At 59.6% G+C, this 17,410-nt stretch overlaps 1 protein-coding gene across 1 annotated transcript; it reads left to right on the top strand.

Moving 5' to 3' along the window:
• Window positions 1-10,180: 10,180 nt before the first annotated feature.
• Window positions 10,181-17,058, top strand: WFIKKN2 (WAP, follistatin/kazal, immunoglobulin, kunitz and netrin domain containing 2). The gene is made up of 2 exons (XM_059670586.1): window positions 10,181-11,291; window positions 14,220-17,058. The coding sequence occupies exons 1-2, from the start codon at window positions 11,091-11,093 to the stop codon at window positions 15,741-15,743; spliced, it is 1,725 nt and encodes a 574-aa protein (XP_059526569.1). The 5' UTR covers window positions 10,181-11,090; the 3' UTR covers window positions 15,744-17,058.
• The last annotated feature ends 352 nt before the right edge of the window (window positions 17,059-17,410 follow it).

Raw genomic sequence — 17,410 nt, 5'->3', positions numbered from 1 at the left:
GAGACGTCAGATTCCCGGATGATGAATGAGACCCGCAGGGCGAGCAGGACAGCTTCCCAGTCAGGGAGTCAGGAAGCAGGCACTTTTTTTTTTTTTTCTTAGAGAGAGAAGGAGAGAACTAAACCAAAGCATTATAATTTGGTCACAGGCATCTCAGCATTCTAGATTTCCCCCCCCATGCATGATTCAAGAGATAAAAATAATAAACTTGTTTCTGGAAATGTGATGAAGGTCTTTCTTAGGTCGGAAAGAAAATATCCTCCTTAGTGAGTCCCCTGTGGACATGGAGAGGCAGGTCAGACACAGGCAAAGGAAGAACACAGGGGTGGGCAAACTTTTTGACTCGAGGGCCACAATGGGTTCTTAAACTGGACCGGAGGGCCGGAACAAAAGCATGGATGGAGTGTTTGTGTGAACTCATCTAAATTCAAAGTAAACATCATTACATAAAAGGGTACGGTCTTTTTTTTTTTTTTTTTTTTTTTTTTAGTTTTATTCATTTCAAACGGGCCGGATCCGGCCAGCGGGCCGTAGTTTGCCCACGGCTGGTAGAATGAGCATGTGAGGTCCTGGAACGGAACCGCTGAACCAGCTTCCTATGAGACGCCTCTGGGGCAGCAGCCCTGTGTCTGGGCCTCTGAGTGCAGATCCGACTCTGAAAGCTCCTGGTGCCTCGAAGGCTGGGAATGAGGTCGCCCGAGGCGGCGGCTTGAGACCCTGGCTGCACCTTCAGACTCGCTCGGGAGCTTTTAAAGCTGCCAGGTCTGGCCCCACTCTAGTGACTCGGATTTAATGAGGCGAGCGCCCAGGTGCTGGTGGGTTTTTAAAGCTCCCAGCTGATCCCACTGTGCAGCCAGCACAGAAAGCCCCTGGCTGGGAGGGGGAGGGGCAGCGTGGTGCCCGGCGGGGAGGGGGCCCCAGATGCAGCCTTGACACATGGGCGCACAGGGGGTGGGGGGGTGGGGGGAGAAGGAGAGCGGGAGGAGCCACCAGGGGGGTGCATGGAGGCCAGGAAAGGGGCATTTCCTGAGAGCCTTGGTCAACACGTCACATGCTGCAGAGAGGTGGAGAAATGCAGGACTGGGTGCGCCATTTAGGGCCCTGCCAGCAATGGTGGCCTTCGCAGCAGGTTTGTTAGCAAAGTGAGGCGTGGGAAACTGGGTCAGAACGTGCACTAGGGCGAGATGTGAGTTGAACTTGGGAGGCGAGGACGTGGACACAGAGAATGCAGGCTGACCCGGAGGCGAGGAGGCAGGTTGTCCGGGAGGGGGAGCCTGCTGTCGAGAGAGTGATCTCGTTATGTGTTGGGGACGGGAGGGACGGGGGGTGTGTGCAAACACTAACAGATGATCCAGTGGAGAGCAGCCGGGGAGAGACCAGGCATAATGACGGGATCACGTTGCTAAGAAGGTGGAAGGGAGAACAGCGTAGGGAACCAACACATTCGCAGCACTGACATCAACCAGAAGGACCCCCCTCAGCTGGAGCAGGAAGATGGAGAGGATGGGCGAGAGGGGAAGGGTGCTCATTCTATTGGGTGGGTGGCAAGAACATCCATTCACCCACAACTTTCTCATGGGGGAGGAGGGACGGGTTGCTTTCCTTGACCCACACCCTCTCTTCCTTGAAGAGCAGCCAGGCCCTTTCTCTGCCTTTCCTTCCTTCTCCACACGGCAGCCAGACCTGGGGCCACTGTCCCAGTGACGGGTGAGCTGCTGGGGGCCTGGCCATCCTCTCTTCCTGGTCCATCTTCTCCACCCGTGGCTGGGGGCTGGGCCAGTCGGCCATCACTGACCCCATGGCGTGGGCCTCGGAGAGGAAGCTGGGAGGTAAAGTGGCCCGAGACGCCCGGCCTGAGCTCCCTCTCAGTCAGGGTCTGTCTTCCTAGAAGTTTCTGTGGAGAGGGAGGGGCTCCGACCCTAACGTCAATGAAAGTTGTACTGGGCCAGTCCCGTTGGCCCTGGTCTTCTGTGTGTGCACTCTCTCTGGGAAACCCCAAGGGGAGGAGAAGTTGGCACTGCACCCTCACCCCAACACTGTAATGCCCTCTAACCTCTGTGGTGGGGTCTTTGCCTCCCCGGACCCTTGCATACCTGAGGCCACACTTGAGCAGGTTGGCAGACTCACGGTCACTGCCCATGGGTTGAAACCTGGACGTATGGTTGAAGAGGCGCCTCCTGCTCCCCCTTCCTCTCCCAGCTCACGGCCCTGCTGCTGAGACAGGCCTCTCCAATCTTCTTGGGGAAGGCCCTCCCCTGCCCTCTGCCCCACCCTCTGAGCTCAGCCTTAAAGAGGAACCTTACCCCCCTAGCCCTTCACTAGCAGGAAGTCCTCCTGGTGGCTCCTGACAATGGGCCTGGCCCATTTCCTGGTCCTATTCTCTGTCCCCAACCATCTCGCCATGAATGGGCGTTAGCTTTCCACTGTTTACCTACTTCCTGCTCATAGGAGAGGCCCAAATGCTGACACAGTGATTGGCTCTTACGTTTTCAATGGGTTGCCAGGGCAGTGCCTGGCTGCCTGTGATTCATCCTTCAGGGCTCAGTGTCGACACCTCTTCCTCTAGAAGTCCTTCCCTGACCCCTGCTCTACACTGGAGACAGGGCTCTAACCCTCAACACTATTCCCCAGAACCTGAGCCAGCCAGGCACTCAGCCTCATCCAGCCGCCTTCCTGTCCTCCAGCCGCCTTCCTGTCCTCCACAGGCGGGGGACACGGGCCAGGGAGAGGAGAGCAGCCTGGGGCTGTTCCCCGGGGTCAAGCACCCTGTTTCCTTTAGCCCTCTCCCCTAATCTGTCATTTCTATTCATTTGTGTGTTTGTCTAGTATCTGTAACCTACACCAAACTTTCAAATCCATGAACATGGAGGCCGCCACTGTCTTATTTTCCACCAGCTCCCCAGTTCTGCGTGTAGCACAGGACACACAACAGCTCCTCAAAAATGCTTGCTGACATTCATGACTCATCAGTCACCTTAGATCTGGGATGCTGGATCTGTTGGTGGTGCTTTCCTCCAAGCCCACACTCTGGGCCCCTCTAATGGCATTACTGCAGGCACAGACTTAACAGTCCCCCGTGATCCATCTCATACTCTAAAGGCAACTCGGGCAGGATCCTCGTCTCTGGCATCTGATGATCATGGGTGGAGCAGCTGAAACTGGCCTCCACACTGTCCCTACATGCCTCTTCCATTTATAAATTGCTATGCAACACATTATCCCCAAAGTTAGTGGCATCAAACATTTCATTTGCTCATGATTCTGTGGCTCGGGGGTTTGGGCAGGGCTCAGCCAGGCGGTTCTTCTGCCCGGTGTGGCATTGTCTGAGATATTCACTCTGCCACATTCAGCTTGTGGCTAGGCTAGAAGGCCCAAGGAAAGGCACTCACATCTGGTACCGTACTGCTACTCCATGTGTTTCTCTCCAAGTGGCTGTCTGTCTAATTTCAAATTCCAAGTGTTCATTGATGGAATAAAGGAAAGCAATGGGCTTTTGTATATTAATCTTGCATCCTGCCACCTTGAGTCTTCTGATGGAGACAACAGAAGTCCCCAAATCCCTGGCCTTTTGCTGTTCCCAACCTTTCTAAGTGATCTCCAACATTTGCAACACTAAAGAGGGCATCCCGTGTAGAAAGGGTAACTATTACTTTGTAAAACGTTTGTCTCAATTATGCATACGAATATGTGTACTGAACCATGATGAGGAAAAAATAGTATTTCTTACTCTGAGTTGTCAAAACACTCGAGAGTCCCTGCCATAGAGGAGTTTTCTTCTTCAAGAATCATAAATTAAAGGTGGGCTCAGCTCCGCTCAGCTCCGCTCCGACCCTCCTCCAGCACCTGCTCCTAAAAGCCCGTCAGATGCCACCAGCCCTCTTGGCCGATGGGGGAGAGCTAGGCTTCCAGCTGTGGGGCTGAGTGCTCAGCTCCTCAGCCCCCCAAAGCCCTGCTGAGCGTCTTTACTGTGAGACCGTCTTGCCCGTCAGTTTCTGTTCTAGAGTAAAACAACCCGGAGCACACACACCAGGGAGTCAATTAACTGAGTCGTTTAGGAGGCACTCAACGGGGCAGGTCATGGCGGTTGTGCTAATTAAGCCCTGACCTCTGGCCTGCTGGGTTCGGTGGAATGAGCCCACAGGTTTGTACAGAGTTGACGAGTCCCATTGTTCTCTGAGGTCTGGCGAGGGTCTGGCCTCCGAGTCACTCAAAACTCGAGGTCCCGTCTCAGCCTCAGCCGGTGGGAGGAAGTTGTGATGAAACCCAACCGTCAGTTTTTGTTTTTGTTTTTTTTTTTAAAATATATTTTATTGATTTTTTACAGAGGAAGGGAGAGAGAGAGTTAGAAACATCAATGAGAGAGAAACATCGATCAGCTGCCTCCTGCACATCTCCCACTGGGGATGTGCCCGCAACCAACGTACATGCCCTTGACCGGAATCAAACCTGGGACCTTTCAGTCCGCAGGCCGACGCTCTATCCACTGAGCCAAACCGGTTTCGGCCCAACCGTCAGTTTTGATTCTCCTGAGCAAGTGCTGCCCTGCGTGGAAAATGTCTCTTTCTCGCTTTCCGGGGCAGCCACCTGTCCCTCCTCATCCCCTCCTTTCGTCTTCCTCCCCTTTGCATGTAACTGTCATTGACTGAAAGAGAGCAGAGGGCAGCCATGGCTTCCAGCCACGCCTCGGCCAGCCTGCTGTCACTTCCAGGACAGGCCCGGCCTACTGTCCCCTTTCTCTATTGCCCTCACCGGCCCTGGTCGGAGCACATGCGTGAGGCCACCAATCCATGTCTCTCGCACATGGATGTTTCTTTCTCTTCCTCCCTCCTCCTTCCCTCCTTCTCCCCCACTCTCTCTAAACGTCCATGGGAGCCCTAGCCAGTTTGGCTCAGTGGATAGAGCGTCAGCCTGTGGACGAAAGGGTCCCAGGGTCAATTCTGGTCAAGGGCACGTGCCAGGGTTGCAGGCCTGATCCCCAGCAGGGGGCGGTGAAGGAGGTAGCCAGTCAATGATTCTCATCATTGATGTTTCCATCTCTCTCCCTCTCCCTTCCTCCCTGAAATCTATTATATATATATATATATATATATATATATATATATATATATATATATATATATATATATGTATATATATAATTTATATGTATATAATTTTTAAAAAATAAATATCAAGGGGAAAAAAAAATCCTCCGGTGAGGATTAACAACAACAAAAAAGTGTGTGCAGCTATTAAAGATCCGAAAGAGCAAGATGGTGGCTTCCAGAGCTTGAGAGAGAAAGGAGCAGAAGACAGTGGAGAAGTTACGGGAGAAGTAAACCGAGGCAGGAGTTCGTGGTGATCCAGGGTAGATGCCTCCGGCTTCATGCTGAAGGGTGGGGAGACCTGAAGTAGCTGTCAGTCAGGGGAGGCCTGTTTCCCGCCCCCCCCCCCCGCCCCCCATCCCATCGTTGTGCACTTGGTGCTGCTGAAAGGGGCCTGAGGGATGCGCTTGTTTTTGGAGAATTCCTGTCCCTTTGCTCAGCGGAGTGCGAGGAAGCAGGGAGACCCGAGAGCCTGAGTCCTTCTCATCTCTCTCCCCCCAAGGAAGAGAACAGGAGGGCAGAGAGAGTTGAGTAGTGGAGGGAGGCTTCTAGGAGGGGGAGGCCTGAGCCAGAGGGAGGCCATCCCCCTACGTGCAGCGTTCCTGCTGAACCCCAGGCCTGGGAACAGTGGAAACAGGGCCTTGCTCCCGCCCAGCAGAGCAGAGCTGTGGCGCGGACACGGCCCGCATCCCCTCCTAGCTTCGTCTCTCCTGTGTTTGTCTTGGCTGGGAGCTGCTCGGGGCTGCTTAGAGCAGATTCCACCAAGGCAAAGCTGGAGGAACCAGGGCATGGAGCCACAGAGCGGGGAGCTGAAAGGGGCCTCGGATGGGGGCGTAGAGGTGGTCGCGCGGTGGGCTGGTGGCAGACCACAGTGAGAACCTGGGGTCCTGACTCCTGGCACGGAGCTCAACCCAAGCACCACGGAGCTTCCCAAGTGGGTGAGGGGCTGGCACGGGACTGAAATCCACCGATGCCTTGATGCCCACCTTTCTGGGGAGGCATTAGAGGCTTGAAGGGGCCCTGAAATGTGTTGAACCAGTTGTGTCTCCTGTTCTTGCTTCATAACACAGAGATCCATTCAGACACTGCGCTCCAGCTTCCAGAGACTACCCCCCCCCCCCCCGCGCCCAGCATGCCCCCCTGGCTCAGGCCAGAGTCTCAAGGAGGCCCAAGGCCCTGGGTCGTGCCCCACCACAGCCAAACCCACAACTCTCAGATCTCGATTCAGCACTGCCTCCCCCGGGGCCCAGCGTGGACCCTCCCAGGTCCCGCTCCGCACAGATGCCGGTGGTCACGTGGCCCACAGCTGAAGGCCTCCCCCGTCCGTCCGCCTCCACCATCTGCTGAGGCCCCATAATTACTCCAAGGCCCGGTGCCTCTCACTTGGAGGGGAGAGTTCACACAGCCCTGTAACGTAACCCAGGCATGGCCGCTCGGGCAGGGGGTCCCCAGCTGGGTAACGAGCAGCCGGCTTTATTGAATTCCCTGCCTTGGATCTGACTAATCACTGCCTTCAGCTGAGGCAGCCCAGCCTTCTGAGAAGCCGTCCGAGCACCCTCACTAAGGACTTCTTCTCCCCTGAACCCCAATCCCAGCTGCTGAGATCCTTCCTCCTCCCCAGATATGTCTGACTGACAGCATCAGGGAGGGGAGTCTCCCCGGGCATTGGCCTCTCCCATCCATTTGGCTCCAGTCTGGGGGCCCTGCACAGGGTGGACCAGGCTGGGCTGCTGGGCTGACTTTGCTGAGGCTGCCCCGTGCGGGAAGCAAGACCTGCAGCTCCCCCCTCCCCTTGTCTCCTAAACCCACTGGCTTCCCTCTCACTCCCCCTTCCTGGAGGCCTGGGCCCTGAGGAGGGGGGCTTTGGCTGAGCAGGCTGTGCTGTGGGCCAGGACTTTCCAAGGAGAAGTGTAGGAAGCCGCCTCCTCATAGACTCCTGCTCAGGCTTCAAGACCCACCCAGGTCACGGCTGCACAACAGCAACCCCAGGCCTCTCCCCTGCCTCCCTGCTCCCCGCACCTGCAGGGCCCCAAGACAGCGTTTACTCTCCCGTCAGGCTCTTCCGTACTTGTTTTCTGGCCAAGACGGTGCCCTCTCTGAGAACAAGGACTGCATCCATCTCTGTGTACCCAGAACAGCACATAGTAGGTGCCTTCAAACACATCAAGTAGGTGCCCTGGCCGGTGTGGCTCAGTTTGTTGGGTGTCCTCCTGTGCACTGAGAGGTCACTGGTTTGATTCCAGGGCAGGGCACACGCCTGGGTTGTAGGCTCGATCCCCAGTAGGGCGTGTGCAGGAGGCCGCCAATCGGTGTTAATGTTTCTCTCTCATCGATGTTTCTTCCTCTCACTCTCCCTTCCTCTCTCTCTCTCAAAAATAACTAACTAACTAACTAAATAAATAAATAAATAAATACATCATTGTTTAAAAAATCAAGTAGGAAAAGAGGGAGGCGATGCTTGGCGAGGTAAGAGGTTGGTGTGTGATGAGTGGCTGCCCATGCTGGCCTGGTGTCTCTGAGTGTCTCTGGGCATCCCCACCACCTGTGTGGCTGAGGTCCCTGGAGGGGAGAGGGCTGGCCAGTTTGTAAAGTGGCGTCAGCTCTGTTGTCCTGCTCAGGCGTTGTTATGCTAAATGGGGACCTGAGGTCAGGGGTCACCCAGAGTTCTCTGTCCAGGGTGATGCACCTAGAGGAGGCCTTGAAAGCACCCTGGAGGGCGCGAAGGGTCTGTGGTCTCCCTGCCCTTCAGCAGGGGTGTGGGCGGGGGCTCTTCTGAGCTGAAGTCAGAGCCCAGCCCTCTCTCTGACCCAGCTGTGCCCAATGCCCTGGGGGAGGAGGAAAGGCAAGGGTCACCCCCAAGGTCAGGCCCACCCAGCCAGGTTCCACTCCCCAGAGACCTGCTCTTGGGGGGCGGGAGGTGGGGGGGTCGCCTGGTGGACAGTGGGAGTGGGCGGCTGAGCCCTCACTTGGTACCAGAGGTTGCGGGGAGGGGGTCCACGCCAGCCACCAGAGTTCCAGGGAGACAGTCAGGCAGAGCCAGGTCTGGGCTGTGGAGGGAGGGGCCAGGAGAAGAGACTTCAAAGTGCTCCCAGAGCAGCTTACAAACAGGCGGGGCTGGGGCGGCCAGCGGGGGCCTTGCTGGAGGGGCTGGAGGCTTGCACGGGGCTGTGCCAAGAGCACAGGCCCCCGGGTCTGGGAGAGGAGGCCTTGAGCCCGGGGTGCCGGCGGCCAGCTCACAGCTCTGTGACTCGGTTTCTCCTGCTCACCAGAGCTCCCGGCAGCCCCCCCCCCCGCCCCCTCCCCCGGGCTCCCTCGTGGGGCTGGCGTGAGGGCCAGCGGTGCGGATGGCGTGAAGACAGTGTGGGCTCCAGCCCTGATCAGATGTTATTTATTATTCTGAGCTGTGTTTTGGTGGGAGACTTGGAAGGGCTGAGCGTGAAGCTGGAGAGCTCTGAGGCTCCTTCTCCCCCAATGCGGTTTTGAGAGATCTCAGAGCAGCATGGCCGGGATGGGGCCCTGGGACAGGGAGGCCAGGGCTTTCTGCATCGACCTGGAGCAGCGCGAGGAGCCCAGCGGTCCCTGCTTTGCTGACTGCCCCTCCCCCTCCCCCCTCTGCTCCATGTCCCTCCTCCTCCCCGTACCCCCGCCCCCTCTAATGCTCTCAAGCGACTCCCCAGAAATCAGCCTCCTCCCCCTGGGTACTTGTCCTCACCTAATGGGGCTGTGACAATTTTCCTAAGTCCTGCTTAGAAATGTGTCACCGTCCATTTCCCTTTGTGATATCAAAGGAGGCTGCTCACGCCGCGTTCGTCCAGCCAGCGTGTGCCGAGGCCTCACGCGGAGCAGCTGGAACCCGGGTTTATGAAATTACAGGGAATTCAAAGCAGCCGGCGCCCGCTGTCTGGCTTCATTACTGGGCCTGGCCTCGGAGGGAAGTTTATTCCAGTCATTTAGAGGATTAGGCTCTGACACCCTTCATTAACTCTTTGACATAAGCAGGAAAGACAGATCTTGCAGAATGACCCACACAACAGGAAGGCGTTGGCTCGGGTAGGAGAAGGCAGCACACCACCCCAGAGGCCGGGAAGGGGTCTGCAGGGTAGAAAAAAGGGCCGCGCTGCCTTTTCACGGTCAAAGTGGATGGTGAGCTGCAGCCCTGCGGGGGAGAGTGGGCCTGGGAAAGGGGGGGGACCTGGGTTCAGGCCTCAGTTTGCCCATCTGTAAAATGGGAGCACTGCCCGGGACCTTCCGGGTCCCTTCTGGCTCTGACACATGCTGTGCCCACCCCGCCCACCATCCTGAGACACACAGCAGCTCAGATGCTGCTCCCCAAATCCTACAGGGCTTGACCTTGACAAGGTGTCCCTTCTAGGAACCTGTCTCCCCAACTCTTACCTCCTGGGGATCGAGTGACCAAGTCAAAAACACTCAGCCAGCCTGTCCCCTTTACAGGGCATTTTAGATGGGAGCCATCTCCGGCCAAACAGGAGGGAAGTCACCCCCACCCCCAGCAGCTCCTGGCCCTGGTCCCGGCCCCTCCACAGACGCAGCCCCTGGGGTTCCAGACACTTCGCGTCCAGCCCGTGAACACCCGAGCCTGGCATGTACCTGGACAGCAGTTCTGACAGATGCGGTGGGTGGAGCGGTTTCCAGGGGGCCCCGCAAGCAGGCATTCCCATTTCGCATATTAACGGAGCCGTGGCTGTGTGACGCTGGCCAGTTGCTTAGCCTCTCTGTGCCTTCCTTCCTCAACTCTAAAATAAAGGCACAGTTGGTGAGGATTCAACGACGTGCCGCGTACGGACAGCCGGCACCTGTGAGGAGCCCAGTAAATATTAGGAAATGGTATTGCTGTCACTGTTTGCTGTGGGCGACCGTGGGCAAGTCCCTCGCTCTCTCCTTCTTTGTAAGGTCGGGGGTAAATGAGACAACTGCAAAGTGCCTGGCACCCCGAAAGAGCTCCCCGAACGCAGCCATTGGGCCATAGCAAGGGCTGCTCGGCTGCCCAGCGCCCCAAGACACCCGTAGGTTTTCTTGGAGCCAGAAGCGTGTCAGCGGAGGAGCGGGGAATGTGATACATCCCGGCAGCCGGGGGGCCGGAGCGTATCTGGTATGTGTGTCTGGAATGATTTGGGGAAAATTCACCGAAGTTGGAACTTGAGACCAAACTGCCCAGGATAGAAAGATAGGGAACTGTCGGTGCACACCCCCCACCCCCACCCCCACCCCGCAAAGGGACCCGGTGCTGGGGTGGGAGTCTGCTTACACCGCACGCCGCCACTGCTCAGGCCCGCCCTCGAACGGCCGTGAACTTGTTGTTTTTCCACGTCATTTGCTCTCAAATGTACGATCGGGCGGGCGATGCGAACCCTGCGGCGGCAGGTCCCTCCTTGTAACAAGCGATTGTGTGTTCTGCAGAGGTGGCCCCGGGAGGAGGGGGCCGGCGGGGAGGTGGGGGAGAGGGAAACACGCCGCTCCTGCCCAGTGAGCGTGCGTGTCCCGGAGCCAGCTCCCCCAGAACACATGCCATTTCTGGCCCCTGAAGGGGTTAAAGGCCTCCTGGAGTCAAAATCAAGCAGGTGTCCCACCGTGCCAGATACGCCGCCTAAACTGCTTCCAGCTTTCTCTCCTTCTGCAAAAGTCTGTGGTCAGCCGGGACAGAGGAGCCGCAGCCGGCCTGTGACAGGCATCAGGTTAGCTCGCTCCCACGCGGGGGGCGCCCAGGGTATAAATCCCGGCCGGGCCCCTGCTGGGGCTCCCCTCCCCGCTCTCTCAGGAGAGGGGGCTTCCTTGCAAAGACCTTTCTTTCCTCTGAAGCCGCACAACTCAGCGGGCTCCACTGCCTCGCTGGAGGCGGCCTGGGCAGCCGCAGCCTGACCAGCAGCAAGGACGCCTGCTGGGGGTGGGGGTGAGGGCAGGTGTCTGCAGCCCCGAGAGGGAGAAGGCGCCGTGGGTCCAGCCCCTGGCAGCGTCACAGGGAGGCCTCTGGCCGCCGCAGACCGCACCATGTGGGCCCTGGGAGGCCACCGGTTCTGCTCCCGCTGGGGGCGCGTGGCGGTGCTGCTGCTCCTGCTCAGGGTGCCCCCGAGAGGCCTGGCACTGCCGCCCATCCGCTATTCCCACGCTGGCATCTGCCCCAACGACATGAACCCCAACCTCTGGGTGGATGCCCAGAGCACCTGCAAGCGGGAGTGTGAGACGGACCAGGTGAGTGGGACTCTGGAAGCGCGAGGTGGACCACGCAGGTGTGTCAGTGAGGGAGGGTGGGAGCCGTGGGTGGGGACCGCTCAGGGGTGCCCTGCAGGGCCCAGGAACCTGAAGTCACGCAGGCCGCAGGGAGATAAACAGGGTGTGTGTCTGTCTGACTCTGAGGCCCAGTAGAAGAGGTGATTGTGATGTTCAAGTTCATCAGGGACTGAGAGCCCTGGAATTCCTGGTCTCGTGTTCGCTGAGGGCGGCTCTGAGCCAGGGCTATGCCAGGCGCAGGTGTCAGCAGCCCGTGGACAGGTGAGGACAGACATTCAGATGGTGCAGTGAGCAGGGATGGGCTTGGGACCCACATCTGTCTGGCAACAAACCTGAGGCTTCATCCGGCCTCCAGACCACCTCCCAGGGGCTTGGACCCCGGCGCCGAGAGCAGACAGGCTGACAAGGAGGTGGATGGGCACAGCCCTGAGCGGATTCTCTGGGGAGGAAGTGGACTCAGTTTCGTCTGCCAGATTTCTGGGTCCCCCCTTCTGCCCTCATCAGAGCACCCTGCAGCGTGCAGGGCAGGGCAGGCCTGGTCCCAGGGCAATTCTCTCCCAGCTCCTGAGTCCAAGGGTCACTCCTGCCACTTCCCCGGGCAGTCAAGGGCCTGCTGGGACTTGGCACCTGCCTGGGCAGAGGCGTGTCCTGTCGGCCTGGCCAGCTCCTGGGGCTCAGGGAACATGAGAGACCCTGGTGCTCCCTCCTGTCGCCTACGGGGGAGCACAGGACCCCTGGGAGAGGGGCCTTGGCCTCGCAGCCTGCGGGGGCACAATTCTCCGGCTTCTCCGGTGATGCTGCCCGAGCAGTGATGGTGCAGAGGGAACGGGGGACCAGGAGGGTAGGGGGGCTAGAGCGGTCCCATCTCGGTGGGGCCACCCTGTCGTTGGCCCCATTTGCAGGGAAGCCTGTTTCACGGGCACAGACTGGCCTGATCCACGGGGTGGGGCTTGGGGACAGGGAGACTGGCCGACTTCGTGTGCCTTGGAAAGAAGACACCTGTGTGGGCTGGAGACTCAGGCGGCCTATGGGTCCATTCTGGGCCCTCAAGGATCCCCTCCAGGTTCCTCGTGCCCAAAACACCCTCCCCGAGGTGCCTGGGGACCCCCCCTGTCAGGGATCTGCATCCCTTAGGGAATGGAATGACGCTCTGGCTCAGGGGCCGGTTCTCCGTGCTCAATCCCCCACCAGGCCTTTCTCCCCCAGACCCAGCTCTGAGGTCTGCCCATCCCTGTCCCCAGGACTACCCCCGCACGGCCTGGAAGCCTGTGCCAAGCAAGGGCTGCAAAACAAAGTCCCCATTCTGAGCCGAGAGGGGAAAACTGTAAACAAGCCGGGCGGGCGGGCTCCAGGCGGGGCCGTCCCCCTCTTAGCTGATGCGGAATGTCAGAGGCTGAAAAGAACGTTGGAACCGCGGCCGGCCAGCCCTCGTGGGGAGCCATCCACAGAGCTATTACCAGGGCAGAGGCTTGGGCACGGTGCCCACCGCCCGGTGGGTACGAGGTGTTATTGTCGAAAACACCACGTGACATTTTTTGTTTGTGTCGGCCCTGAGCTGGCTGCTAATTTCTAGGAATTAAACCAGGAATGAATGCCTAAGGTGGCTCCACAGAGGCGCGGAGGGAATTACAGGCGTGTAAGTCTCCTGGCGGCCTCCTTGTTGATTTCCCCATGAAATGTCCCCCGCGTTGGGAGTGGGCGCCGGGGTCTGGCACAGCCCGTGGTGGCCGACCTGGCGTCCTGGGCCTGTCCCGCCCGCCCTTCCTCTGGGCTGTGGACGGATGGGGCCTCTCATCGGAGCCCCTGCTTCCGAGGTGCATGCAGCCAGCCTCGAACCTCCGTCCCCCTTTTCCTTCTCGGCGTTTGGTGTGACCTCTCCCCTGCGGCCAGGGCAGCCTTACCCCGAAGGGAAAAAAAGACTAAGAGGCGTTTGTGCCCACCTAGACCTCATCCGTGGTCACTGGATGGTGCGTGTGACGTAGAAGGTAAAACCTCACTTTAGAATTCCACCCCCGGGAGCCCGGAGCCCTTCCCCAGCACAGGCCCTGTGCACTTGACATTGCCGCCCCGGGCTCTGCGTGCTCAGCTGTGCACCTGCAGGAAGAGGGCTGTGGCTGGGCTCTTCCCACAGGACTAGCTGTGTGGCCGTGGGCAAGTCACCTACTCTCCCTGTGCCTCAGTGATCATCGCCTGTGAAGTGGGGAGAATGGTACACCCGCCCATAGGCTTGCGATGAGCATTGACTAAGATGACAAACGCAAACATGCTTGTCCTGGCGGGTGCATAGCGGGTGCTCTGTGCACATAGCAGGTGCTCTGTTATCACCGGGACGTTTTGCTCAGGATGGATGGGCACACATTGCCTGGCTGGTGTGGCTCTGTTGGTTCAGTGCTGTCCCATGAACAGAGAGGCCCCGGCTCTGTTCCCAGTCAGGGCACATGCCCGGGTTTTGGGCTCAATCCCCAGTAGGGGGCGTGCAGGAGGCAGCCACTGATGTTTCTATGTCTCTTTCCCTCTCCTTTCCTTTCTCTCTCTAAGAAAAATCAATAAATAAGAGCCCTAACCGGTTTGGCTCAGTACATAGAGCATCAACCCATGGACTGAAGGGGCTGGGTTTGATTCCAGTCAAGGGCATGTACCTTGGTTGTGGGCTTGATCCCCAGTAGGGAGTGTGCAGGAAGCAGCTGATCAATGTTTCTCTCTCATCAATGTTTCTAACTCTCTATCCCTCTTCCTTTCCCCTCTGTAAAAATCAATAAAATATATATATTTTTAAAATAAGAACGATGAGCACATATTAGTTCCCTCTACAGAAACCGTGGGGCAGGGCAGGGAAACCTGTCCTCCCTCCCTCCCCGCGCTCAGGCCTCTCGCTCTGGCTCCCTCCAGGAATGTGAGACCTACGAGAAGTGCTGCCCCAACGTGTGTGGGACCAAGAGCTGCGTGGCCGCCCGCTACATGGACGTGAAGGGGAAGAAGGGCCCGGTGGGCATGCCCCAGGAGGCCACGTGCGACCACTTCATGTGCCTGCAGCAGGGCTCCGAGTGCGACATCTGGGACGGCCAGCCCGTGTGCAAGTGCCGGGACCGCTGCGAAAAGGAGCCCAGCTTCACCTGCGCCTCGGACGGCCTCACCTACTACAACCGCTGCTACATGGACGCGGAGGCCTGCTCCAAGGGCATCACGCTGGCCGTGGTCACCTGCCGCTATCACTTCACCTGGCCCAACACCAGCCCCCCGCTGCCCGAGACCACGGTGCCGCCCACCACCGCCCCCCCGGAGACCCCCGGGCGGGACACGGCGGCCCCCGCGCTGCTCACCCACCCCGCGCACCAGTCGGTGACCGTGGGCGAGACCGTGAGCTTCCTCTGCGAGGTGGTGGGCCGGCCCCGGCCGGACGTCACCTGGGAGAAGCAGCTGGAGGACCGGGAGAACGTGGTCATGCGGCCCAACCACGTGCGCGGCAACGTGGTGGTCACCAACATTGGCCAGCTGGTCATCTACAACGCCCAGCTGCAGGACGCGGGCATCTACACCTGCACGGCCCGCAACGCCGCCGGCGTCCTGCGGGCCGACTTCCCGCTGTCGGTGGTCCGGGGGGGCCAGGCGGCGGCCACGGCCGAGGACAGCGGCCCCAACGGCACGGCCTTCCCGGCGGCCGAGTGCCTGCAGCCCCCCGACAGCGAGGACTGCGGCGAGGAGCAGACCGGCTGGCACTTTGACGCCCAGGCCAACAACTGCCTCACCTTCACCTTCGGCCACTGCCACCGCAACCGCAACCACTTCGAGACCTACGCGGCCTGCGCGCGGGCCTGCATGACGGGGCCGCCGGCCGCCTGCAGCCTGCCCGCCCTGCAGGGCCCCTGCAAGGCCTACGCCCCGCGCTGGGCCTACAACCGCCAGGCGGGCCAGTGCCAGTCCTTCGTCTACGGCGGCTGCGAGGGCAACGGCAACAACTTCGAGAGCCGCGAGGCCTGCGAGGAGTCCTGCCCCGTCCCGTGGGGCGGCCAGCGCTGCCAGGCCTGCAAGCCCCGGCAGAAGCTCGTGACCAGCTTCTGCCGGAGCGACTTCGTCATCTTGGGCCGCGTGTCCGAGCTGACCGAGGAGCCCGACGCGGGCCGCGCCCTGGTGACCGTGGACGAGGTCCTGAAGGACGAGAAGATGGGCCTCAAGTTCCTGGGCCGGGAGCCGCTGGAGGTGACGCTGCTCCAGGTGGACTGGACCTGCCCCTGCCCCAACGTGACGGTGGGCGAGACGCCGCTCATCATCATGGGGGAGGTGGAGGGCGGCATGGCCATGCTGAGGCCCGACAGCTTTGTGGGAGCGTCCAGCGGCCGGCGGGTTCGGAAGCTGCGCGAGGTCCTGCACAGGAAGACCTGCGAGGTCCTCAAGGAGTTCCCGGGCTCACACTGAGCCCCTCCCCCGTCCCCGGCCCTCCCCCCACCCCCCACCTGGACGCCCCTCAGTTAGCAAACTGGGCAAGGTCAGATTGGACAGTCTCAGGCCAGCAGAGGGACATCGGTCAGAACAGAGCCACCAGAGGGTCTTAAATCAACTTCTGGTCTGCGGGTTCAGTAAGGGGTTCCTATCTTTGTTAGCTTAGGGGACAGCGGAGAAGGCAGTAGACGCTTGTAAACTATTCCTGACGACCGATCGCCTTGGGCATCATGACCCTCTCTGTGCTGGCCGTCCCCCTCCTCCAAGGGTCTCACAGCCGCCCTCCCCCCCAGCCCCCCACCCACCGGGGCTCTAGAGATGGGGGCTGCCTGGCGGTCACGGGAATCATGGAATGAGCTGGTTTACAGAAGGGGTGGGTGAGGAGAGGAAGGAGGGCCCAGGGACTCCTGGACACATTCCCCACAGCCCCCCCGCCCCCGCCCCCCACTCCCGACCACCATGAGCAGAGACCACCGCATGTCCGGGGTCTTGGGAAGTGGGAGGCAGGGCCTGGTCCAGCCCAGCACACACCTTCCCGGGGCGGAGGCTGCTTGGCAGGCACCCTTGGGTGCTGGTCAGCCTGCGCGTCGGTCAGGTTGGCCCTGCGGTCTCTGAGGCCACCAGCAGAACACACGTTTCTCGTGTTTCATCTCCTTGGCTTTATTGATTGGTTATTGATTGTTGATTTATTAATCCAGTTTGGTTCAGGCCGACGCAACAGACATTTTCGGAACATTGACTGGGTGCCAGGTGCTAGGACCACAGAGAACTCACGGGGACTGAACGCAGTGTCCAGATCCCGGGGGTCCCGCCAGCAGCAGACCCACGGGCGGCCCTCCCAGATGTCAAAGGGTCCCCTTGACAGGGTGCTTTCATCTGCCACTGGCTTCCTTGGAACAGAGCAGTAGAAACCCCAGGATCTGGTTTGGCAGGAGGAGAAATGAAGGAAGAGGAAAAGCAGGCAGGGAAGGGGGCTGGCGGAGGAGCGAGGAGGGAGGCGGGAGGCGGGCTGGGGAGGGAAGGAATGCTGCTCCATGCTCCCACCTGGTGGTGGCCTCGGGAGCTGCAGGGCCTGGAGGGAGGCTGTGTGACATGCGGCAGCTTGCTGCAGATTTTGTTTCTGGACTTCCTGTGCAGGTCCAGCCACCTGCCGCCACATGAGGACTCGGGAGCCCCTGTCAGCTCTGCCGCGGCCCCCCAGCCCCTCCAAAACCGATGAAGCTCATTGCGGGGCCTCTGTTTCTTCCTCAGACGTAGGAGGAAGAAGCCAATTAAAAGCTCATAGTATGAACAGGCCTCCCTGTGTGATTCATTTGCGCTGATGTGTGCAGGGGGGCGGGGCGGTGTCATTTGCTTGGGGCCGTGCAGGAGGGGTCTGGCCCGCGGGACCACACCTGGGTGGTGGAGAGACCAGCTGACATCGGCCCCCCTTGCACTCCGAGCCTCCTTCACGGGGTGCTCCCTGTAGCTCTGCGGGTCAGGTGACTTTCTGAAGACCGCAGAGGCAGCCCGGGTGTTCTGGTTTGTACATCAGCCCCTCGCCTCATCATGGCGGCCGGGTGGACCAAGGCAGGTGGGGGAGACCGAAATGGGGCGGGGAGGGCAGGCTGCCCAGCGGCGACTCCCTAGGGGACCTCAGGGCG

This window comes from Myotis daubentonii, chromosome 16 (assembly GCF_963259705.1).
Source record: "Myotis daubentonii chromosome 16, mMyoDau2.1, whole genome shotgun sequence".
NCBI lineage: Eukaryota > Metazoa > Chordata > Mammalia > Chiroptera > Vespertilionidae > Myotis > Myotis daubentonii.
This window is presented reverse-complemented; position numbering and strand designations above follow the sequence as displayed.